The 26,102-nt window shown below is 40.6% G+C and overlaps 1 protein-coding gene across 2 annotated transcripts; it reads left to right on the top strand.

The window, feature by feature from the left end:
* Window positions 1-99: 99 nt before the first annotated feature.
* On the top strand, window positions 100-21,488 carry GPALPP1 (GPALPP motifs containing 1). Of its 2 annotated transcripts, none has more exons than XM_051778740.1 (8): window positions 100-252; window positions 6,451-6,589; window positions 7,615-7,710; window positions 11,575-11,683; window positions 14,367-14,501; window positions 14,725-14,889; window positions 15,313-15,411; window positions 17,611-21,488. In XM_051778740.1, exons 1-8 carry the CDS (start codon window positions 168-170, stop codon window positions 17,827-17,829), a joined length of 1,047 nt encoding a protein of 348 aa, XP_051634700.1. In that variant the 5' UTR covers window positions 100-167; the 3' UTR covers window positions 17,830-21,488. The 2 variants fall into 2 exon arrangements, with proteins under 2 accessions (XP_051634700.1, XP_051634699.1); XM_051778739.1 differs by having other exon boundaries at window positions 6,445-6,589.
* Window positions 21,489-26,102: the final 4,614 nt, after the last annotated feature.

The raw sequence follows: 26,102 nt of genomic DNA, 5'->3' as shown, positions 1-26,102 counted from the left end.
CGGCGGCCGCCGCTAAAGGCGTCACGTCCGGGGCGAGGAAGGTAAGTCCTCCTGGCTGGGCGGGAGTTGCATCATCCGAAAGCGCCGGAGGGGCGGGGAGCGGGGAGCAGGGAAGCGGAGCGGGACGGGGGCGAAGGGCCGGGCTGCGCCGCGGAGCCGGCTGTGCCATGGCCCGACAGCTCATCGGCCCCGCGCTGCCGCCTGGCTTCCCGAGCCGCGCCGAGGCGGACCCGGGCGAGGACTTCAGCCAGGGTGAGGGCACAGGGATGCGCCGGGGGTGGGATAACGGGGCTCCCAGTCCGTGTGCCACAGCGCGGGATGCGCCGGGGGTGGGATTACGGGGCTCTGCAACCCGCATTCCACAGCGCGGGATACGCCAGTGCGGCACCTGGATGGAGCTAATTTTCGCGGGGGGGTTATTGCAGTGACTTTTTCAGAAAAAAAAAAAAAAGCCTTGTGTGATGGGAAACTACAGATACGAAACGGTCTAAAACTTGTTTAAGAAAAATACTGCTTGGAGTCCTTTTTTTTTTTTTCCTGCTCAGGTCTGACGTGGGCTTTGGAGCCTGTGCTCTTTAGTAGCTCCGAGTGCGTAGTGGGCAGGAGAGCGAGGCAGAGGTTGGGCCTTTTGTCAAACCAAACCACTTCAGCAAACTGTAGTTTTCCAGGCAATTTCCATCCACCTCGGAATGCAGAACAGACTGGCAGTGAGTGGGGCTGTGGTGCCAGGGTCTCTGATGTTGAGAGCCGTCGTGTCAGAAGGGGGACCCCTCTGAGACCAGCCAGCTGCGAGGCTGGCTTTTTTGCGGTGGAGCTCGGTTTCCCTCACTTAAACGCTTGCATATTCCCTGTCAGTAATATCTCTGGGATCAGCTCTTTGAGCTAGTTAGCACTCCTCTTTAATCCAGGTTCAAGTCACTAGTATACATATTCAGTTTCTGTCAGTGTTCGGTTATCACAAAGAAAGGAGCTTTGATGCGAGAGGTTTGCTGTGCTCGTCTGCTCTCCTAATTTCTTAATCCAGAAGAGGGAGCAATAGGAAGAGGGAGCAAAGATGCCGCATTAGCTGAAATCATGGCAACATGAAGCTCTGTGTCCCTAGCTTGCCTTTGTGCAGAAGCCCTGACTACAAGCTTGTTTGAGCGCATGAAGCCTTTCTTTTTCATATCTGTCTTGATGGCTTATTCACTTTCCAAAATATAGATGCATGTTGCAAGTATCTATATCGTGTATGAATCCACAAGTTAAACTTATCATTTAGGCTTATCATGATTTTTTGACATCGAGTGTTTTGGCAGTATCTAGTCTAGGTTACTCAGCCTAGTTTGTCCACTTTTTGTCCCAGTGTACGTCAGTTCTGCAGTATTACGCTTGCACTGGCAGATCTGCTTGGAGATTTCTGTGTGAAGTGGGGGAAGGAATTTATTTGCTTTAAAAAGCCCAAACCCCAACTACTGGGAGGTTGTTTATTTGTTTTTATAACTTTTACAAACTTTTCCTAACTTAAAACAGCTTCCCAGAAAAACTAAGTATACCTGCTCACCACATGAGGCATACTGCTACAGTGCAGAGGAGGAAGGGAGACCAAGTACTTTGGCATAATACACTTTGCTGTACAGAACTATAGCTCCAGCTGGAGCCCTGCGTCTGGAGTGACAAAAATCATTTGGTGGGACTGCTGCAGTCTTCTGTGCTGTAACACTTGCTGGATCTTGAGTCAGAAGTTGTTCTGTAACAATCTCTTGAGTCAGATGGGCCTAGAAGTTGTTCTGTAACAATCTCCCATGTGTGTTCTAGCTGTTCCAAGAGATGCTTCACCTTTTAAAGCTGAACAGCTTTTCCAATATGTTTTCTTTCCTTGTGATCTCACTGAGCTGCTCATGGCTTTTCTTTAAGAACATTTATTTTTTTTATTCTACTTTCATAGTTTCTGCCTTCCAACAGGAACAAAGTAGGACTTTGAGCAGCTTGTGGCAGTGTAGTCAAGAGAAGGCTCTCAGCCAGGTGCAAGAAGTAGAACACAGTGGTTATGTATGATTATGATAAGGTTTGTTACTGGTACAGTATGTAAATATTGCCAGTGCAGTATCTAAACAGCAACTCTATCATCTATTACAATAGGTTATTGTATAATTAGATTTTGGTCCCTCCTGTGAGTCATGAACTTCTGTGAGACCCCTGTGCTTTCTAAGCTTCTCAGAGAAGTCTAAGCTTCTCAGAGCAGGGCGTGGCTGGGTCCACTTAGTCTCAGATATGGCCAACAGTTTATGTTTAAAGGGTTATAAGCAAGTTTGATTAGAAACATACAACTTTACAGTCTTTAGCCATGCAGAACTCACAATTACAAAGCACCTTTGTAGTTACTTCAGGATTTTATCTCCATACTTGACCAGATTTTAGTGCTTTTTACACTCACCCATCCAAAACTGAATGTTCCCTATCTTTGGTCTGGATGTATCCTGCAGTCATCCCTGCTGGGGCTGGCCCACCTGGAAGCTGTGTGTGCAACCTTGGGAGACCAGTTAGCCCAGCCTCCAGTGGCATTTGATACCCTTATGCAGGCTGATATGCACCACAGTCAGTAGCAAACTTTTCAGCTCCCCCTTGAGTCCCACCCTGCCCTTCCTCCCCCTCTGCCCTCCCCCAACTCCGGATGCATCATCCAGACACTTTCTCCTGCAATACTCATTTGTTATTCTTGCCATAGGACAAACCACACTGCCCATCAGAGACAGACAGAAAGGGAGAGGGGGAGTGTATGTGTGGGGAAACGCACTCCAAGACCCAACTATCTCTTGTGTCAGAGAAGCGACGCTACTAATATTCTGTCATCCTTAATCAGGAAGAGGATGGGAGCAGATGGTAGTTGGACCTACACAAAAGCTCATCCCTCGTAAATTCTTTACCTTCTTCGTCTTGTCACTGTCCAACCCATGGGACACACTCATTTCCTGATTCTTTACCTCATGGTGGTGCTTCGAAGCTGGCCTAATTGTGCTCCTGCTGAAAGAATCATGGTCTGTTTGTCCCTGCCACTGCACTGTCCTTGTACCAGCAGGAGAGAAATGCTAGAGAATGGCTAAAAATAATCAGAGATGTAGAAGAGAGTTTTGTCTATTTCAGCATTGGGGCCACATTTGTTCAATACTGATGTGTTGATGTGATATGTCTGAGTTGATCTGCCACTATTGCTGGAGGTGAAAGGCCCTGTCTGTCCCTGAGAACTTCCCAGTGCATACCTGATGGTGTGATAGATTGCTCAGAATCCCAAAATACAGCAGAGATTAACTTAGTAAAACAAAAAGGTTTTAATTTGGTTTCTGAATTTAATTGAATTGACTTAATTTTCACGCAGAGAGTCACCAGAGCCAGCTCATTGGAGAAGGCAAGTCAGAGCAACATTAGTAGGATGGCCATTTCTATCAGCCCTAAAACATTCACTTCAATCTGACTTGGTTCTGTTTCTCTCCTCTCCATCCCTAAAATTTCCTTCTCATACTTTTTTATGCCGTTTTTCTGCTCCAAATTGTTCTGAGCTCTGGTAACTTTTTCGCTTTTCTGTTGCTCTACTATTGCTACATCCATTTGTCTTCCTCACCTCATTGGTTTTAGTTTCCTGACACTTTGAGCTCTCCCCTGTTTCTCTTTTCATCTGCATTTTTCCACTTTTCCCTGGCTTTCATTCACAGACTTCTGATTAGGTCTTGGTCTCCCTTCTCGTCCTTTCCTTTCTTTGCTCCCAGAATCTATGCTTGGCAATTCCCATTCCTACCTTTCTACTCTTTCCTGTGGCTCCCCAAACTACCCTATCTGTAGCTATATCTTTGCCTGTGCAGATTGTTAGTCTCAGTCAGTACCATGACCATACTAAGATTTAATCCCAAGTTTATTTCTCCTCCATTTCTTTTCACCACATGCAATGACTTCTTCTTCCTCAGGCTTTAAATGCCATTTTCCCTTCATTAATCAGTCTCTGTCTCTATTTCATTCCTGGTTGTCCTTCTTGGGCTGCAATTCCACGAACAAACAGTTCTTTCAGAGGAGTGCTGGGTTTTGCAGTGTTATTTTTATGCCTCTCAAGTTCCCTGATCCAGTTTATTGCATAGCCCATGCAAACAGTTGTGCCAACATGACAGAGAGGAATTGGGATGAAAGTATGTATGTTAGCCCTGATTTTGAACAACATGTCAGTGGGACCGGTCTCCCTCCATAAACAGTTTTGGGTTTAGAATCATAGAATCAACTGGGTTGGAAAAGACCTCCGAGATCATCAAGTCCAACCCTTAAACCAACACCGCCATAGTTACTAGACCATGGCACTAAGTGCCACATCCAATCTCATCTTAAAAACCTCCAGGGACAGTGAATTCACCACCTCCATGGCCCTGCTCTGACCAAAGACAAATTTGTCAGGATGGAAGATCTGTCCAAAGGGGTCGGAGCACACAGAGTCCATGGTGGCGGGTTCCAGGTCCACGAGCATGGCACGTGGGACATACTTGTTACCAGCAGCTTCATTGTTGTAGACATTGATCCTCTCCAGCTGAGTTCTTTCCAGCTCACTCTCTGTAGTATCAGACTCACCAAAGTGCACCTGAATTTGTTCCTTTCACTCCAAATTCTTTCTCTTACCTGTCTGCATTCAGAGCAAATGAGATCTGCTTGCATGATGTCAGGGCACCAGGCAGCTGGAGAAAGCTGTTGTGCAGGTTTTGCCTGGTTTTTTAGTGCTTTTTATGTAGTGGTGCTTCTCATATCAAAAGAGGAGACTTCTTGATAGCAGTTTTTATTCCTATTTAGCATTTATCTGTTGTTTCTCTGTCATCTTGAGCTTATTTTACCTTTATAGGCTGGAGTGTTGTGTCATTTGGATTTTTTGGGGGCTGAGGGGGCAGTTTGTTGGGTTTTTTTTCTTAGTGTTGAAATGGATTTTTATGTCCCAGTTAAAGTCTCTCCCATTAAAACAGAAAACAAAGAAGTGGTATATCTGTCTGGATGCTTTGTAACTAGTAGACTGTCCTTGTTCTGTGTCTTATGCTTAAGATGAGTAAAAGCTTTATTAAGCTTGCTCGAAGGACTCGATTTCTGCCTGGCTTTTGTCAGCTAACAATGGAACCATAATCTGTATCAGGTTTTATATTTTACACTATCAAAAAGTCCTAGTTCTTTAACTGGAGATGCAATTTCCTGGTATCATTAATCTTTTCATCTAACCCTTGACTATTCATAAAGTGAACAATGTCTTCTTCTCACCAAAACACCTCTCTGTCCTGTCAGTCTTGTACTCAGTACTGGAAATATTAAAAGGAGGAATGATGTCTGTGCCTCAGGATGCTAAATCATCAGTAGGCTGTTCATAATGTGTCTCTGTAAATGGATGCTGGTCCTGCATACGTTGTCCTGTATCTGGGAAGGCCTCTTTTGTTGGGGCCATTGCTAGTCTTTGCTTACTCCAGTTGGCTCATTGTTGATTGAGTCTGTGAGGGTATCGCTGTTAAGTGTCTTGTTTGGGGGACATTTGCTTTTAGGATCAATGGTTAAGCTCCTTCTGGATCCATGTACATAGTACTGTATCCAAATAAACCTATGCCTGCTGGTGGGGACAGTGCCAGAAATAGCTTGGGCCTGTTAGCAGTGTTAGTGTCTGAATTTTTCCTTTGCTGGGATATCCCCCCTTGTTGTTAATCCAGAGGGTGAAGAGTTGACCAGAGCACGAGATCTCTCCATCCACTACTAATGGCCTTCTGACAGCAGTGATCCTTTAAAAAATTCATTCTCTGAATGCCTAAATCATCCCTTTTTCAGCAGAATACTTAAGTCTGTGCCTGCTTAAGTCTGTTCACACTTAGCTGAACTGGGTATAACCTTAATGGTTAAACTATTCCTAAAGCAGGCCGGCAATTAATTTAATACTTTATGGTTGCAATGCTCCCCTTTAATAATCTATGGCCTCCCACTCTGTGTATGCACAAATTATGTGTTTCTTCACCAGTAAGCCTCAAACGCTTTGTTATGGGGGTAGTTTCTTTTAAATATACTGGTTTATATCACGTGCCTGGTAAATCAGTTGCTATATAAAACAGGTCTTTCTAGTCCTGTTCCAGAAGACACTCATTTAGTAATGGATTAGTATAATTCAGGGCAGGTTGTTCATTGAAATACAGTGCTGAAAAAAGTAACTTGTAGAATTTTGTTTAGATATCTTCTCTAAATGCCAGACAGAGCAGTGATTGAATAAACTTAATTCCAAGTAGATACATATTTTGGGAATGCCACGATAGATCATGCTCATTTGAAATGTTTAATAAATATACTTATTAAACCTGGTCTGGTAGAAGGTTCCCTGCCCATGGCGGGGGGGGCTGGAACTAGATGATCTTTAAGATCCCTTCCAATCCAAAGCACTCTGTGATTTTATGATCCCAAATAACTCTGAATGTTCAGTTGCAGGACCAGCACTGCCTCCAGGCTACAAAAGCAGCTGTAGCTCAGAAACTCCTGACAGTGAAGACGACTCGGAATCTCTTCCTTTACCCAGAAATGCAAACAGAGATTCTGAAGAGGAGACAGAAGGAGATCCAGCATCCAAGTATGTTCTTACGTTATTTGTATGTTTACCTTGTATTGCAAATTAAATGTGTCTGTCTAAATTATGAGAAAGGGACAATGGTGTGTAAAAAAATAAAAAGGTAAACTCTGTACCCGTATAAGACTTTTGATTACATGTTCTGCATGTTCTTTGTGGTCCAGAATGTTAAGCTGACCTGTTTGATACCCTACAGTGGAATTAAGTTATTTGGGGCAATCAGATCTCTGTGTTTACATGTCTTATTTTAGTTTTGTAATTTTGGTGTTTATACTAAGGACAGGCACCACTTATCATGTACATATTTGGTACTGTTTTGCCCTGTTTTTGGTATACTAGCTATCATTGAGAGGCCATAAAAACTATTTATGGGCATGAATTTATGCATTCAGTTAAGTCAACTCTAATGGGAAAAAAACCCTGAATTGTTTAGCAAGTAATGGGAGAATGCACATATTCTCATTTGGTGGGTTGATTACTCACAAGTGCTGTGTTTAGAATTTGTGTGTGTTTGTTTTAGGCATTGTGTAAGAGACCTGAAGGTCATTTTGCCATCTTAATGAATGTTAGAGTAATTATTACTCACTTTTTTCTTGTTTTCTTATTCAATAGTTTTTCAGTTAATTACTGGGAAAAATAGTACTCAAAATGCAGACAGTGTATAAAAATGGAGAAAGAAGTGTGCTGAATTTGAAATTACTTTGGGACTAGAAAATGGCATTTCAACATTAAGAATGCTTTTGCTGTAGAAAGAAGAGTAGTATAATGTGGGTTTTTGGATTTTTTTTTTGTTTTTATTTTTTTTAAATTTTATTTCTAAATGTCAGAGCATTTTTGGAATGAAGCTTAAGCTCCCAATTTTTTAATTGCTTCAAATTATTTTGGATCCTTTTGCATTGTTTCCTTGGTAACGGTGGATATTTAGTACATAAGACCATCTGAAATAATTTTATGTAATTTTTCCTTTTTAAATGTAGATAATTGCTATGTATGTCAAGGTAATTATGAAGTGAAATCTGTATTTGCAGAAAGCCAAAAAGAATTCTTGAAGACGATGATGATGATGGCTTTTTTGGGCCTGCTCTTCCTCCTGGATTTAAAAAACAGGATGATTCTCCAGAGAGGTAATTAAAATGGAATTATATTCAGATTCTTTTCCTTAAAACACCATTATTTTAGATAAAATATTTTGTGTCACTATTGCAGAACACTTCAGTTGTGCACTTCAGATTCAGATGATTAGAACTAATTCTTCCTCCACATTCTGAGAACAGGAACAGCATTCCCTTGAAACAGAACACACAGCCCTCCTAGACCTGGTTGGAGAGAAAAAGAACAAATGTGAATTGTCTCAGATGTATTTTGAATGTCAAATTTCTTCCATTTCTTTTGATAGGTCTCAGATGCAGAAAAAAACCCAAATTACAGGTATGAGGATCCATAGTTCTGTAGTTCATTCTGATCTGTGGGGGATTAGGGCAGTTAGCTTTTGTGTGGTGCAACACAGTGCAGACTATTAGAACTGTCATTTGCTAATACATCAAGGATTATTGTTTATGTGTCTCCAGGTACAAAACTCCTCTGAACAGTGTAGGTTTGTAGAAAAGAAGCTGTCAGGTCTAAGGAAATAAGCATTATTTATGGTCTGTATCAGGAAGCTTTCCATTTGGTTGCACATGATTATAAAATACTTCCCAAAAATACCTATTTATGGATTTTCTATGCAGAATTCAACCATGTCTCACAGCCTTTTAGTCTTTACATCAACCTGTGCACTTCCTTCTGTAATTTGAAATGATAATCCTTAGTAAAATTGGCGCTTCCAAGGGGATGCTTACTGATGAAAAGTACAAGTCTCTTGATCACTGTTACCTTCCTCAGAGCAATGGGGAGCTGGTAGATAAAATAAAGCAATACCTGCTTGTCAGCGGTGAGTTTTCAGTTCTAGGAAGGTGACTCAGTTTATTGTTGAACTGTGTATGTAGTGTACCATCTCAAAGAAAATTTCAAAGTTAAATGTTTTTTCAGTTTTGATAAATTTTTATGATGCTTGATGCAACTATGATGCAGCAGTTAGAAACTGCTTAAACTGCTGGAATGCAGCAGTTAGAAAAACAAGATTTATATGACCAAGGTTATTTGGAAGTATCCTCTTTGTATATATTTGGTTATACTTTGCTGTAACCAACAAACTCTTTTGTATTGTGAGTATCATGCTCAGTGGGCTTGTTTGGTGCTTTGATTTCCTTTTTCTAGTGTTCCATATGCACAGTGTGTTATTTTAATTATAAAATTTTGGAGGTCACTAAAACTAATGGGATCTCAAATAAAGCAAATAAATGCTTTCAACTTTTAATATCAGCAGAAGTAACCTTCTTGCTTTCTTGAGTTTTGACATGAATACTCGTGGTAGGAAAAGAAGAAGAAAAGAAGCCTTGTAGTTTGAAGGTTAGAGAGTTGAGCACTAACACCCATTATGTAGCCTTTGTGTTTTGTATGTTGACCCAACTTCTATTTTTATTTATTTTATTTCCAAAATGCTGGATAACTTGCATTTACATTGAGGCAAGAGTCTGCTCTGTGTCTATGAGTATGAGAGATTAAAGCAGTAGAAGGCACTTGCTATCTTTTTTCCTGCCTCACCGTACAACTGCTCCTAGCACACACTGAGAAAGCAGATTGAGCAGAGCTGTTTTGCACCCAGCCTGATTCCCTAAATAGGTGGGAAAGATGTGATGTATGGGAAGAGCCTTGTCTGTCTTCCACCCCTGTACACCTGGGAGTCTGGTTGCACTGACACACTGAGGTGTGTAAGCTCTGCAGGGCAGAGACACTGCTGCTGACTATGTCCCTGCTGCATTGCCCTTAGCCTTGAGCAGATTGCAAGCTGACAGCCGACCATGAATAATTGAAACAAATGCAGGCTGTTTGTTTCAGTGTATGGACATACTGTTTATTAGTTTTGTGTGACACACTCATTCTTCTAGAAAAGCTTTTGTTCTGTTACATCTTTTCCAGACTTGTCAAAGCAATATATTCATGATTAGGGGCAGCTCACGTGGCAATTTACAGCTTGTTGAAAATGGTTTGAATCATTCCAGCATAAAATATGTATGTGAAAAGATTTCCTTCAACTCTGGAAATTATATTGCTGTTTATCAACGTTAGACAGAAGTGCAGCACTCGTAAATATTTCTGAAGCGTTCACACATCAAGGTAAAGAGAGAAGGTTGTCTTAAAAAAAATTGTGTTATACATCAGAAGAATGCTGAAATGCCCATCTTGAAACATGCATTAACAAGGACTCCCAAGTCCAACAACAGGAGAACGTTCTTTGCCATATATGAAATGCAATATTCCTTAAATTAAAGCTCAGTCCATGATGAGTTTGGGGGGTGTTTTTGAACATGTATATATAGGTACTGAAGCTGGTAACAGCAGTAAAGTGTGTTTTACAGCGTTTTATTTAGATTGACTTCACCTATCGAGAGACCCTTTGGACATCCAGGAAGCAGTCAAGAGTCTTGTCAGCTGTGTACTGCTGACAAGGCATAGCATTATTCATGTGTGGGGGGTAAAAAGGCATAGCATTATTCGTGGGGTGGGGGGGAAGTGTAAGAAGTGGAAAGTGTGGGAAGGATGAATATGGGAACCATTTTTCTATTCCTTTGAAGAGCCTCCGAGCTGTAACAGAATCAAGACAGAGCATGTGAGATTGATTGTTTTTCATAGGTTTCACAGATACAACCCACAACATAGATGTTCGTATATCTTTTAGTAGAAAGCTTTTTTTTATAGGTTGGTTTAACTGTCTCTTCATGCAAAATAAAGGTACTCATATACTGAAATAAGAGATTTTTTTTTTTGGCTGTATCTCTATTGGTTTAAATTCAATCTCTTTAATTATACTGGAAATTTAAAACATGTTTTTAACAACAAAGCAATCAGAAAGGAAGGGAGGAAGATAAAATTGCAGCAGCTAGGTGGGGGTGGAACTTCATATTTAACCAAGATTTCTTGCCTGAGTTTGAAACCTCACCAGTGCCCTTGTCCTGGCCTGAGCTCTTATTTGTTGCTCTTGTTTGTATATCTGTTAGCTCTTCATCAAGACTTTCTGATTTTTATTTCCCCAATTTAAATCCTGACAATAATATCACTACAGCAGGGCTATAGTGATTAGCTTATGTGGGATGGAGAAGAAGACCATAATTAGCAAATTCACGTCGTTACATTTGATCACCCTAAAGCTCAGAACTGAAGATGATCATAAACAAAAATCTTTGCTGATACATTGTGAGGATACTGTCACCTGGATATTTCTTCAGGTGACAGTTGTTTGGGGTTTTAATTAGCTTTTATTAGCTTTAAAGAACATTATGGTGGATTATTAAGAGGAAGTCACATACAAAAGACTTTCAATACTGCAAACACAGTTTGTAGTATTCTTTGAATTGTTTTCACCATTGAAAAGAGATTCTCACATTCCCGTGTTTGTGGAGACAACTGAATTAAATTGCTTGCAGAGCTGCTGTGTAAAAACAAATCAGTGAAATTACCTGTAATCACAAAACTTTCCTTCTCTGATCCTCACTCCAAGGGAAAATAAACTTAAAATCAGAGAGTTCACTATTTCTGTTTATTGAAGGGCACTGAAACTGTGGTGCAAGACAAGAAGAACAAAGTTGGGTTTGCTGCTAGAGAAGGAGGAGAAGGGCTTAACACCTTTCATTGCTCTTGAATCTGGTGAAGGAAGCTAGGGAAGAAAAAAGTGGATTTCCTTGACTATACGCTGCAACTTTCTGGGATTTTTTTGCATCCCAGCTCTCTGCACAGACCCTCCCAAAAACTGGAGACACTCTTACTTAGTTATTTCTGTGGTGTGTGCATAGGGGGCACACTTGACATTGGGAGGAAGGAGAGTCACACTTTGCATCAATATTTGACTTCTCTTTCTGTATTAATCTGCTACATTTTTTTCCCCCTTCCAGGCCCATTATAGGTCCTGCATTACCACCTGGCTTTAAGAGACCTTCAGAGGACACCAGGAGTAGCAAATGTTTCATAGGACCGTCTGTTTCATCAGAACTCAGTCCTCAGGTTTGTTAAAACAGAAGCCTTTTGTTTAGTAATGGTTAAACAAGTTGCAGCCTGAAGAAGACTACTAGACATACTTATCAGGATGACAGTTTAATTTTGGACCAGGAAGTGTCTGGAATATTTTTGCCTGGGTCAAATACTGAAGCATAACAAAGCCTTAAAAACAAAAAGACTGGTCTGGTTTGTTGTGCTTTTGCTGTTAGATAGATGGTGCACTCACTGAACACGAGCGATCTAGACATCCTAAACTGCAGTCACAGTAATTCTTCCTAATATTTTTCCATTATTTCTTTTGTTGTGCCATCCTTAACAAGTGAACATCCTGGAAAAGTTCAGAGTTTTAAAGGCATTAAAGAAGTAATGAAACCTATTAGAATGAAAGTATTTCCCTGTAGTTCCAGCTTCTACTCCTTTGCTGATGGGGGAGGAAAATGATCAAATGTTTCACAAATCTTCACCTCCTTAAAGATGTTTATTATTGGCTCCATTAAGTAAGTTTATCTAGAAGAATACAATCAAGAATGGTGTTATAGTGTCACTCTTTGTTCTTATCAATAGCAAGATAATACCTGTAACTGGGCATGAGGTGGTGCAGGACAGTGATATTGACACAACTTTTTGGTTTGTGGTTTTTTGACTGTTCCATCAGATTAGGTAAAAACTAGGTAGAAGTTTTGTAGTCTGATACCAAAATAAAGCATGTGCTACTAAAGAACATTCAGGACTAAGATATGTGATAAAATGCAACTAGAAGTATGGGGAAAATTCAGCACCCTGGACGTGGGCCTCCAGTACCATTCTGAGGGATCCGAATTGTCTATGGAAGGGGCTGGCAGACAGGGAGTAGCACTTCAGAGAAGATTGCACCCTTCTTGAGCAGCACCTCTGGCAGGATACCCTAAGGCACCAAAAATGGTGCTGGATACCAGTGCTTGGGAAATTGAATCTCTCTCATGCTATGATAAAGTGAATATTAATTCCTTGTGAGAACTCACCGTTATTTTGTTTCATTTCAAAATACTTATATTTTTACATTTAACTCCCAGACACTGTGGGAGATGCTAGGAAGCAAGGATGCAAAGGCTGCTCTGAAACTTCACTTTTTTGGTTAGTAGTTGCAAAGCATATAATTTTCCAGCCTCCTACAGCGAATGCTGTCGTAATCCATCACGAAGAAAGATTATCTGACATTTCTGAGATACTCATCATCTTATAACTCCAAATAACAATTAAGCAATTTATCATAGTGACAAATCTCTTGAGGCAGGGATGTCAAAACTGGTCTGCTTATATATTTTGCAAACAAAAAAGTCTCTTTTCTTATAAATACATCCTCTAGCATCAGCTTTTTTACAGCTATTACAGAACTCACCTTTTTTCTCTTCCTAATAATGATCTTTTTCTTACCTCTTCCTAGTAATAATCTTTTTAAAATTTTTCAATTTGAGCAATTTTTGTTTATTTTGTTTTAATTTATTTAATTATTTTATATTGTAGTACATCTTTAGAGGCAACTTATTTCATGCTGACTCTTCACTCTGTATTAGTGAATGTAATGAATTGCCACTTACGTATTCTCAAGTAATGCTTTGTGCTTCCTGACTACACAGCCTTGTCATGCCTATTCCCATTGCTTTATCACCCACATTCCGACTGTGGCTAAATATTTGCTCTTTTATAGATATTGGGCACCTGAGCTTTGCTTCCAGGGTACTGTGGCATCACCATTTTCTGTCTAGTTTTGCCTCCATCCACATCTGTATTGTTTGAACTTGGAAGGAGGGACCTGTGAGCTTTCTGTGCAACCCCTGGCAACTACAAAGATTCTTATAAATCTCTAGTCCCTTACAAACTTAGTTTTTTGAGTCCTTCTCCAAATAATTGCTTAGAATGCAATGCCAGAATCACAGAATCATTAAGGGTGGAAAAGACCTCCAAGATCATCAAGTCCAACCTCTCACTGATCACTTGTCAACTAGACCATGGCACTAAGTGCCACATTCAGTCATTTCTTGAACACTTCCAGGAATGGTGACTCCACCACCTCCTTGGGCAGCCCGTTCAAATGTTTGACAACCTTTTCAGTGAAGAAATTCTTCCTGAAGGGATCCTGAAGGGATTGAAGAAGCAAATGACAGAACCAAGAGATAAGACTGGCAGATGCTGTACATCCAGGAGCATAGTACCATGCATGCCACTGTTACCCTACCTTGCATGGTAATCTTTCTATCATCCTTACAGAATCTAAGCTCGAGACAGTTCTTGTAGTGTGAAATTGTGATCCTTATTATGGAGATGCGTCCAAATATTGCTAGTGATGATAAAGCCCAAAGTATCGAAGATGTATCCGTGTGTGTTTCAAGTCTGCCTCCAGCCACAGAGGCTGTGTGGCCGTGTGCAGAGCAGTGTAAAGCAGCAGGACTTTGTGTACTGCCACTGTCCTTACCAGCTGTCTTGTCTCAGACAAGAGATGGTGCTTTTGGCAAAATGGAGACTAAGCATCCACGTTGAAGGGCTAGAACAAGTCTCATCTGGAGTTTCAATCCAGATTTTTGTTGTCTGACAGATGCATTGCATTAGGTTTATATGTTCTTCTAGACAAAATCATTCTAATCCTGTAAAGCTAAAGTGTTTCTTGATGCTCTTGGCACTATGGTTGAGGAAAATGTTTTGTTTTTGGAAGGTAACAGATAGTAGCGAGGAAGAAGACAATCTTATAGGCCCAATGCCTGCAAAAGGACCGGTGGAGTCTGATGTGACTGAAGAATTTGAACGCAGAGCTCAGAGAATGAAAGAAAAACTTACTTCAGCAGACAGCGTAAGTTGGATTTCTTAATTTCTAATAATTTGCTGGTTTGTATTTGTCTTTTTCTTTGCCTGTTTCTCTGTGAACCCAGTTGCAGTTCTGCTTGAGATGCTAAGTGTTTGCAGTTGTTAACACAAAGAAAAATCCATGATTTCTGCTGGAAGCTAAGAGATTCAGACAGTAATTTTTGATTTTGCTTTTTTTATTTCTCCCTGCCCCTATGTCTTTTGGAAAGAATGAACCTAAGCAAGTTACCAGGGAATCATGGATGACAGAGCTTCCACCTGAGTTGAAAAGTTTTGGATTTGGCCCAAGAACATTCAAGAGACGAGCTGATGACACATCAGGCGATAGATCTATTTGGACAGATACTCCAGCTGACAGAGAGAGAAAAGCCAAGGTGAGCATTTTTTCATTACTCAAATACACTTGCAGGCAATATGTATGTCGTTGATGTTCTGTGAAAAAAACAAATAAAGATACCCTGGGGTGTTACATGAAATTTTTTTTCCCAGATTTTTCTTTGTTATCAAAATTTACTAATTTAGGCTGAAAAGTAAAGGCACTGAAAGAACAGTATTAAGTATAATTGATATTCATTTATTCCTGCTCCCTTTTGGAGTAGTCAGATACTCTGTATCAACTCATTGAATTTCCAATTAGCGTGTCCAGTTTCTTCTTCTATCAAGCTGAGCAAAATATATCGAGTGGGCTCCATCTTGAGCTGTACCCTTCAGAATTGATTAAAGTAGATATAGACTTCTTTGCTTTCTACTTTAGACATTCTGATTATTATAGTGTGTGATTTGCTTCTACTCATCAGGAAAGAGAAGAGGCAAAAAAGTCAACGAGTAAGGATAAGGAAGAAATAGTGTTATCTGGGAGGGACAAGAGACTCATTGAGCAAGTGACTTCATACAATGTAAGTGTAATCACAAAATACTTCCTCTTCCTGTATTTCCTTTAGTTCTTTACTCTTTTCTTCTGGTTCTCATTTCTAGTGCTGCTGGTTCCCATGGTGATGCCACCACAGTTTTCCCTTTTAGTGCCCAAACCTACTGCTGTTTTAAGTCATTAGAACATTTGCCATGGACTTCAAAAAGAGTAGGATTGGGTCCTCTCCAAAGTGACAGAATTTGGGTTTGTATATATTGTCTCAGTTTTAGATGGTGCTTTCCTTAAATCACCCTCATGTCAGGACATGGTTGCTGGGAGTAGGCAACCTTAATTTAAATATTAGCTTGCTTCAACACATTACCAGCATCCCAAGAATAAAACAGTGGTGGAGGTTTAACTTGTAGGACAAATATGCATTAACCTAAAAGAGGCTTGGTGGGCCAAGCAGATCAATGTGTTAATTACACTACGTCATTAATTACATTAACTGCTCATTACAGCAACTTCCTTACATGTAGTTTTCCTCAATCTCTACATGAGCAGATAATTTTCACAGACAGATGTTGATTACTAGAAATCTGAACTCCGTGTCAAATTTCCTCACTTTTCTGTCTACCAGCCCTGTCCACTGGAGTGTATAGACTGTTGCCTGCCTTACAGCTGTTAGTTGCAGTTCTTCCCTGATGTACGGCCTGAACTCTTATGGAAGGCAGTCTGGTCTCTTGAGAGTATAATTAACTTGAGAATCACAGCCTTGGTGTATTTTACATGAATTATGTTTATCTGGCTCTTCTAATAATTTATTTGTAGTTCATTAAATCACATGTCCCTCTTGACTTAGAGACTTGCAAATCTGGTGCTATTAGCATTCTGCCTTAAATTTCTTCTTTACTGTTTGATTCTACTGTCACTATGAATATAGTAGAATAATTTTTGTGTAAAACTTGGGTTTTGCTCTCTACCATTGACAGAATAAAACATACACAGGCCTTTACTGTCTCTAAGGTTAATGGAATTCTCTCAAAAAAACTGGAAGGCATCTTGTTTAAGGACAGTGTTTCTTGGGTTGTTTTGTTGGGGGGGTTTGCTTGTTTGTCTTTGGTTGTTTTGCTTTTGGTTTTGTTTTTCTAATTAACTCTTTTCTGATTTTCAGGTGGTTCGTTATGGGCTTTGTCTTTTACAGTTTTTTCCTCTATTCTTTACTATTTCTGACATTTACCAAGGCTACTTTCCTAGAACAGGAGCTTTCATTCTTAGAATAGTTTCTTACAGTTTATTCTCTCAATGCTGATGTTACATACATTCTCTGGTGCAATTCTGTCAACACTGACACGGTTATACCTTGAATAAGTATTGTCCATTTTCTGTTTTCCATGACAATAATTTCTTATGTCATGTGTGAACTATTATTTGTATGTGTGATGAAGTTAGTGTTTGCACAGGAAGTAAAGGAAAATGAACCTTTGGAATAAAAATCACGAGAAAAGAGAGCTGCTCATCTTTTGCACTTTCTGATGAAAGAATTGGTTTGGATACACAAATGCACTGTATCTGAGTACAGGATGGACCACATGGTGTTGTGAGGACTAATCCTGCTGCTGTGTGAAATCAGCAAAAGTTTTATGTTGTATTTGGGCTGGATCATGCTCTTTAAGAAATGGAACTTAAGCCCTTGGCTTGGCAAAACACATGCTCTAGCTCTAGCCTGTGACTTTGTCCTGTGAGCTTTCAACAGATGATTCAAATTTAGGAGCATACATTAAAAAAACCACTGTAGTGCATGAAAGTAAGATCTAAAGGGTATCTAGCTTATTCCTGCCCCAAGCAGTGACCAAGCAGGTGCTTAGGGGATGCATATAAGAAACTAGGCCTGTGTGTTGAGATATTTCTCTTGATGTCTTCATTTTTCTCTGCTAATAATGGCAGAGCAACTCTTCTATTTCTTTTGCGTTATTTTTATAATTTATCTCCATTGTGGAGATTCAACAACATTCTGGGTATCTAACATCAGTGAATTATTAGTATTTTACTCAGCCTAGACAAGATTGCTCATATTTTCTGCTCCATGTGTGCTAAATTTATGATTCTATATCCAGTTACTAAGCTGTCTTCTTTTTCTAGAATTTTTAGTCTTCCTCACTTCAATCTTTACATTCAGGTTTTCTATATGTTGTTCATATTCTGCAATAGTTTACTTCCTCTTCTTTCTTCTCATTATTTCCAGGAGTCAAAGAGGTCAGAATCTCTCATGGACATACATCAGAAAAAGCTGAAGAGCAAAGCTTCTGAAGAAAAGACCAAACCTCAAGAAAGAAGGCCATTTGACCGAGACCAGGATCTCAAAGTCAATCGATTTGATGAAGCACAGAAGAAAGCTCTTATAAGAAAATCCAGAGATCTGAATAGTAAATTTGAGCACAGTAAAGGCAATATGTTTTTATAAGATAAAAGCTTTTTTTGAAGTCAATTAAACTTTACATACTTAATTTTTGTAAGTATTTTTCTGTAAATATTTGTATGCAAAATAAATATCCGTATGCAAAATAAATATCTTGATGTTTAACTATTTTTCCTTGTCTGTAAATATGCTGTTAGGGAGGATCACCTGTACTAAAACTAACCTAGTAAAGGAAAGTCCTGGTATAGAAAAAGATAATGTAAATTTGCTACTTTAAAACTTTGATATGTATATTTTTTTGTTGTTAGTATATACATAATTAATTAAAATAGGTGTTATTTTAAGGAGTGCTAGATTTGATCTTGAAATGCAATTGGCAGTTTTGCCTTTTCTCCTTCTGCACTTAAGATATTCTTGTTGAGCCTGACCTGGAGGTCATGGAAAAATCCCCCTTAGGCTTGTGGGCAGAACATTGCTTGCCTGGAGTTCCTGCTGGGGAGTATAAACTCAAATGGCAGCTTTTATATCTACCCAGTGTTTTTATTTATGTGAATGTCTGTCTGTAAATAAATACAGGTTTATATATACAATATAGTTTCTGTACTATATCAGGAAGAGCTAGTGGTAGCAGAAGTAGTAAAACCTTGAGGTTTTCAGATTTAGTTGTAAAATAGTATATGAGAAGACAAAATCTAATTTGAGTTCCAATTTTTAAGGCTTGTCAGCAGAAATCCATCTTTTTTTAAGCAAATGCAACAGGAAAATCAAAATTAAGCTGATTTTGTCAGTTAATTTGCAGAGCAGAACAGCTCTTCTGTATCAAAAAGGAAATAAATCTGACATTTAAAAAAGCTTATATTCATCCTTAGAGTTCTTTACCTCTTCTCTGTGTGAGCAGCAGGAAGGGTTGCTAAACACTGGAACAGGGCTGCCCTGGGAAGTTGTGGAGTCACTACCCTGGAGGTGTTCAAGAAATGACTGGACGTGGCACTTAGTGCCATGCTTTAGTTGACATCCTCAATCAAAGGTTGGACTTGATGATCTCAGAGGTCTTTTCCAACCCAATTGATTTTGTGATTCTGTGTTACTCAAAATTAGACTTGTACTTTCACCCTTTTTGATTTGAACAGTGCTTGGGGTCCTTTTTAGGGAGTTACTGAAATTATTGATATGTGGAAATAATTTTATATATGAGATGCTGGTAACTTGTTTGGAAGTATTGAATACTGTGGGGTTTGCTGTAATTTAAAAAAAGGCTGCCCTGATAGATGGTGCCTGGGTTGGTTCACATTAATGGAGCAGTGGCCTAACAATCCCCAGAAACGAATGGCTAAAAACTTGGTCTTATTTTATTGCACATGGGCCTGAGCCCAAGCCACAGGCTCTATGGGCTGAGAAGTCTTGGAGAGTTTCCAGTGTTGCAAATGAATGCTTACATAGAATGTATTTAGATACTGCTTTTTCTTTTTTAATAGACAATTTATTTTGCCTCTGAAAAATCTGCTACCTTCAGGAGGAAGAGAGACTAATTTCGTATTGTATTTTCTTTTTCTTTAATCCATTTTCAGTTTCTGAGCCTTTTGTTTTGAGGTGAGAGGAGGGTTTAAACAAGGGCTATTTATTTGTCCTCTCCTAATACAGACTTCTCTTAGTGCCTCCTACTTTTTTAACTCAGCCAGCAAGGCCTCATTAGATTTCTGCTTTCCGAGCAAATATAGATTTCTTAATTGGAAAAGCAGTATTAGAAATGTTTGGGGTTTTCTCAGGAACTGAAGCGATGACAGGGTAAGCATGATGTGACTAGCTAAATCTTCACGGTTGACAAAAGATTATTTCATGAGCACGTCGTGCAGTCCTCACTTAGACAAGTCTGGAGCAGGGATGAGGGCTGCTTGTATGAAGATTTTGTTGTTGTTATGTGCTTTGTTTTCGTTTTTGTTCCTTGGTCCCTCCTCCTCCAAACTGAGGACCAGTCATCAGGTGGCTAGACCTTGCCATCCAACTGGCTTCCTGCTGTTTGCTCTCTGCCCTCCCCAGCTCCATTACGGTCTCCTGCCCTCTCCAGGGATACGTTTGAGTGGAGGCTCTGCAATGTTGCTCAAGAGGAGAGCTCTTGTAACAGGAGTGCAGGCAGGCCCTTTGCGGTCCTACATTATACCTCTTGTATGTGGGACGTGTGGTTTTAATTAGTGAAGCCTTGATGAGAACTGGAAACTTGTTTTCAGTCATCTGCTGAATCTTTTCTTCCCTGCTTTCAGGCAGCCTCTCAAAGACTTGATGAAATCCATGTTACAAACTTGGGAGAAAGTGGAATTGTTGAGAGCTCAAGTTAAGCTTTTCATTACTTTGTGTAAATTGAGTGAACCTTTGAATTGCCCTAATATACAAACTCATCTCCTCTTACCCATGTGAAGCCATTCCCTCAAATAGCCATTAGAACAAGCAGTAACTCAGTAAATTACAAGCTTTATAAGCTTTTGTGGGAAAAGATGAGGCATCCTCTACAGTTTGGACAAGTTGTAAAGCATTTCTGCAGAAATGTTAGGGGGTGATTTTTCAGAATCTCATTTGAAAAACCAGAATCTATTTCATAGAAAATCCTCTCCATAATTACTATGTAACATCTCTGGTAACCAGCTCCCAACACAGATTTAATATATGCTATTGCTATTCTGCAGCGCCAGCCTGTGTCACAGCATATTGACTCCAGGCATATCAGGAAACCCTGTTTTGCAAAAAAAAAATGGCAGGGAGATGTGAAGAGTCTACCAGCCTAGATTTTAAAGTGCTTGCCTTTGGTTCGTGATGTGCTTTTTAATACTGATGTTGAAAATTTCTGCTCAAGAGCAGGATCCCCCTCCTTCTGAAATGTTAAATAGGTGTGTAATTCATAGTGTGGTCAATAAAAAAAAGGCTTTTGTGGGAGGCATATGATAAATTGGAAGTTTAAAAGTAATTTTAAGGAATATTATCTGTTACTAAGAAAAAAGGAAGAAAAGAAAGAAAACTAACCGTTGTTGAGTCTGCTGTTACCAAGGAACAATTAAAAGCAATAAAGGCATTTCAAGAAAATTTACTGATTTCTTTACATCTACCATGATGTTTGAGCTGGAAAATTTTGTTAGAATATGATATAGTAATACCCGAGTAAAATCCCTATCTCTGCTCTTTTGATGTGAACACCTATTTGTGGAGAGTTATTTTTTGCTTCTGCTGTTGGTGTTGCTGGATGCCCTGTGCATGCTGGCTTTTCTGGATGACCTGCATTTCCCAAATAATAAACACCAATATCAATGCATTTTATTGATGGTTTTGATGGCATCATGTTGTTGGCAGCAAAGTGGCATTGGTGAAATTGCTTTCTTCTAGAAACATTGAGATGAAACATTGATATATTTCTGTCCACTAGGAGAGGGGGTTTTATGTATAAAAGAAGTTTTTAAATGCTCCAGAGGACTCCAAGAGTTCAGAGCTAATTGAGCCTGGGGACTTGTTTTTTTTCTGAAATGAAAACCTATTGTTATTTTTGTCCAGCCAATTATGAATCATATGTTTATTTAAGAGTAATATAGCATTAAAAATCAGAATCTGTGAACGTGCATCCTCAACCTCTGCCACCCTACCTGCATACAGTGCATATAGTTGCTAATTGTGTGATTACCTAATTCTCAAATAAAACACATGCATGTTATTTTCTGTCCTTATGAATTGTGTGCAGTGGCTTATATGCTAGGGAAAAAAAACAACAAGTTATGCAGTGTCTTTCAGCCAACATCTTTGGATTTTTCTCATGTGCTTACAAATGAAATGGTGTCTTTTTACATAAGGAATGCAATGGCAGCTCCCAGTCGTTGTGCATCTGTGAAATGCATCTTCCGTATGCTCCCAGCTCTGGCAGATGAATGGGAAGTGGTGACCCTCAACAGTAAGTCACCCAAGTGTGGCATTTCTGTCCTTTCCAAATGTGACATGGAGGCTGAGGCATTACCTGTTCAGAGCTGATTTTTTTCATAGCAGCCACTTCCGGGTCCTCCCAAAGTGACCATCACTGCAACAGGCAAAAGCCTTTCTTCATCATCCCATCTTCATTTCTTGTGTTTTCAGTCATCTGTTTCCTTACACTGGTCTTTAAACCAGTAGTAAATCCCACTGCTCTTAGAAATTATACCATTTTGAATCAGCATGGCAAATCAAGCCTTATTTTTAAAAAACAAAGTCTTCCTTTTAGAGTGGAAACTTAAGTCTCTAGGAGACAGCAGCACAGACTGTCATTTCAGCAGGAGCAGCTGCAGCTGTGACTTCTTCCAAATAAGTATTCCAAACATAAATATTCAGAAAGAATTCTCATAAGCAGACTTTAGAGGAAGGGGGAGGAAAGAAGTGGCTGGGCCAGGCTCTCGGCTGCTTAACATAGCAACCACTTGCTTCATTTCATAGGGCTGTAGTCACTTGTCCTTGCACATGTACACCTGGCCAGGGGTTTGACTCTTGAAGAGCCTCTCTCCCTACCTTTGCTAGTACCCGAGCTGCTACAAAACATTTTGTGTACATCAACAAATACTTTTTGCTACATCTTAAGTTGTGTGAACCCTGGAAGAGCCCTCGCAGCTCTCCCCATCACTGGTCCTGGAACAAGCCAGTTGCAGAGTTTTGTGGCTACTGCTTTGTGTTTCCTAGGATATGCCTTTAGATCTTGTGGGTTTGTACAGGCTTGCCACCCATCAGCTTAGATCAGGAAGGAATTTGTCTGAGTCCAGACAAGATGGGGAGAGTAGAAGCATTATTACATCAGCCACAGCTCAAGGAAGAGAAGACCCTTTGCCCACTGGAGCTTGATAGACGGGTTTATGGTAGAGCAGCAGAACTGTGGCACAATCCTGACCCTGTCAGCTGCTCTGGTAGAGTCCTGCAAGCCAGACTTTTGTTCAAACAGCAGAAATTCTGGAGCAGGAGAGCCCCACAGGTACATGTCTGCTTTCCTTAGCTTGAGCAGCAGCCCTATTGCTCAGTAGGACCCATTTCTTCATTAGCCATGCCCCTTCCTAAATAAACATCTTGAAGACACTTCTATTTAGTGTCTGGCCAGACAGCCTAGGGGGGGCTCACACAGCACTATTGGGCTGGATCCATCCTGGCTGCTTGGCTCATATCTCTGTGGCATCCTACAGTCTACACAGCATAAGTTGGCTTAGGTCCACCATGACTTCTTTTTATTAATTTTTTAAGCATTTAAGTCTCCAAAGTGAGCGCTCTGAATCTGGCTTGGTTTATGTTACAGAGCCATACTGCTTTGGCTTGGAGTCTGGGGCTGAGGAGGGAACTATAAGTCCTCTGAAGACACCTGGGTTGTCTCCCTGGTGAGGATGGAGACACACGAGCACGTGTCCACCCAGCCAATGCTAAAAACCAACCACCTCCCCTCCCCCTTAGCACATCAGTACTGGGGATGGGAGGACGTCCCTGGGGGAACCTAGGCCTCCCCTACCAAAGGGACACCCCCAGCTGTGTCCCCCTCATTGGTCCCAGGGAGGTCTCATGGTGCTGCCTTGCCAGGCACCACCTTGAATTGCCACAGCACAAGCTGCCCCACAGAGCCAACCTCCTTCTCTTCCTAATAGTATTAGGAGATGTTGCAGACACAACCATGTAGTATCATAAACTCTGCCTTCAAAGGAAATTCTGGTGTGGCTCCTCTTTCTTGTCCATGTTGGTTATAAATAAATCAGAAAACTCTGCTGTCCAAACTGCACTGGTTGTACATGTGGTTAGGACATCAAATTTCAAGCCCGTTAGGTGCATCTCTGCATGGCTTTCATTTCCATCACTGGTGACATACTTTAATTAATGTTTTCCAGAGGTCACTGTCCCTGGAAGAGGCCAGAAGCCTAAAGGAGCTGGAGAGACGTAAGCATAAAGAAACAAACAGACCCTGTGGCCTGCAGCCCTGGAAGTGGTGTCCTTGTAAGCATTTATTTGCTATTAAGAAGCATACCCTTGGAAACTGAAGAGGTTTTCCTTTTTTCTGCACACTTGACCAGAAAAAAAAAAATAATGCTCCTGTGACTTAATCATTTCCTTTTGACAAGAAAATGTTTGTGAGGACTTAACACATCTTCCCATAAGCTGCAGTATGACAGCGCAGCTTCAGTGCCAGGCCTTGGCTGAAGCTAAAAAGGCTGTTGCAGAACAGGAATATAGTGATTGTAATTCTCCCCAGTCCAGCCTCTAAATGAAATGACAGCCTCTGGGACCACACTCAGGCTGCTGCTGCTCCAGACCTGCAGCTACTTGCAATTCTATGTAGCGATGTCAAACATTTTCTGTTTGCATATAACATATATGGTATATTTCATGGAATATATGTAGCTCTAATACCGCACAAAGTTAAAAACTATTTCCTAAAGGGTTACTTCAGAAATATAAAAATTTTCACTGTTTTCTCTTCCCTGCAGTTTAGTCTAAAACTTATTTCACATGAGTCTGCAAGACTGCCTTGTAAAGATTGCATTTGAGGTGTCTTGTAAAGCTTTGCAATGTGGCTTCGTCTCGAACTTCATTATGGCAGAGCATCGAACATAGGTAGGCTTTCTTTGGGTGATACTTTGCAGAAACTAAAACTATCACATTGTTTCTAATTGAGGAAGATAATATATGAAGGATATCCTGCACTACTTTGAAAGTGTTCCGTACAAATACAGCAGAAGGAATTCAAAAATTGAGGATGGCTACCCCTCTATCTGATAGTTAATGGTGGAGCCCTTGGCAGCCCAGTGGACTGTTTGCTTCTGAGCCTTGTGGAATTCCCATGCTTTAACATCCCCTCCTGGTTCACTCTTTTGACTAACATTACCTTCTAGTGATGGATGATCTTTATCAGGAAACAAGCATGGCCTTCTTGTGTCTCTGTTCCAACCTGTAGATCTGATTGTACCTCTTTCACATTAGTGCAATCCATACATTTTGTGACGAACCTGTGTCTCCGCAGAGCACTCAAGAGCCCAGAGCAAGAAAAGCTTAAGGGCTTTGAAAGGAAAAATTCTTGCCTTTGGAGTTGTGATGAATTTAAGGGTTCAGATCTGTCCTGCTGTGCTGACAATTGCTTCTTCCTATCAGGCTGGTCTCCCCACCTGCCAGAGAAGCCTGCTGCCCCATTCTCTTCTTCTTTGACATCGGGTTAGCGTTGAAGACCATTAATGGTACGTGGACATGTACATTTACACACAGAGGCAGCTGTCCTTGGACACAGCATCCTGTAGCTGCTTCCTGACTCCCTGCTCTGCTACCCCATAGCTGGTACCTGGATGTGCAAGCCCCTGGCTCAAAGCCCTGCTGCTGCAGTGTTCAGCCCTCTGCCGCTGCTCACCAACCAGTCCAGGATCACGTTTGCTGTGCTCACACACACCCACTCGGACAGAAAGCACACTCTGGTTTTACCTGACAAAAATAGGTTTTAATGAGAATACAGAACAGATTGGAGTGATCACATGCAGGTAGGGCTCAGGAAGAGCATACTGACCTGCCCTTTCTATACTCTTTTTTTTCTGACACTTGCTCCTTTCCAATCCACCTCAATTCCATCCTTTCCCCTCTTCTAATCCATCCTCCAACATCCTGAACTAAGTCCTGTATGTTCCCATAGCTCTCAAAAAACATCCCAAAACATGCTTTTCCCACAACATCTCACTATGAGTCTTGTACACATCATCTTGTTTTAAGTACCTTTAGGTGTTTCTCCATGTCCCACAAGAAAGTCACGTGCCTGGTCTGCAGGGCCTCACACAGGGTTGTTCACAGAAACAAGAAAGATGATAACAGTGGGAGATCCTGAATGCCATTCATCATTCAGAAGGGGACTCTCATTGTGTAACTTTTGGGAGTTATATATATGTTTGGGAATAGGATCTCCAGAACTCCAATAGAGGCTGGTGTTGGAAAAGGAACTGGGCTCCTTGTAAGAAACAATTTTCATAGGACAGGACAGAAGCTGGTTCTTCCCCTCCTGGCCATTCCCCATGTCTGCCATTTACTGTGATTTTGAGTTATATTTGTTGGCATCTTCCTCTTCTGACTTTCCCCTCTTTCCATTGCACAATACATGATGGAGTTGTGGATGGCACATTGGCCTCATGGACAAGGACAAAACAAGGTCAAATGCGTGAGCCATATACTAAGCCACGGGAACAGAATCCTGTTGCAGCAGTGGGAGGTCTGGTTCCAGCTTAGTGGCCATCATGGACAATCGCTGCACAATGCTTAGGAAGCATGATGAGGAGTGAGGACTCTCCACCTTACACAGAAGCTGAGAGAATTGACACTGA

The sequence above is a fragment of the Manacus candei genome, unplaced genomic scaffold (assembly GCF_025592945.1).
Source record: "Manacus candei isolate 608988 ecotype Guabito, Panama unplaced genomic scaffold, ASM2559294v1 h1tg000014l, whole genome shotgun sequence".
Taxonomy (NCBI): Eukaryota; Metazoa; Chordata; class Aves; order Passeriformes; family Pipridae; genus Manacus; species Manacus candei.
Note: the sequence above shows the minus strand (reverse complement) of the source record. Positions and strands in the feature narration are given on the sequence as shown.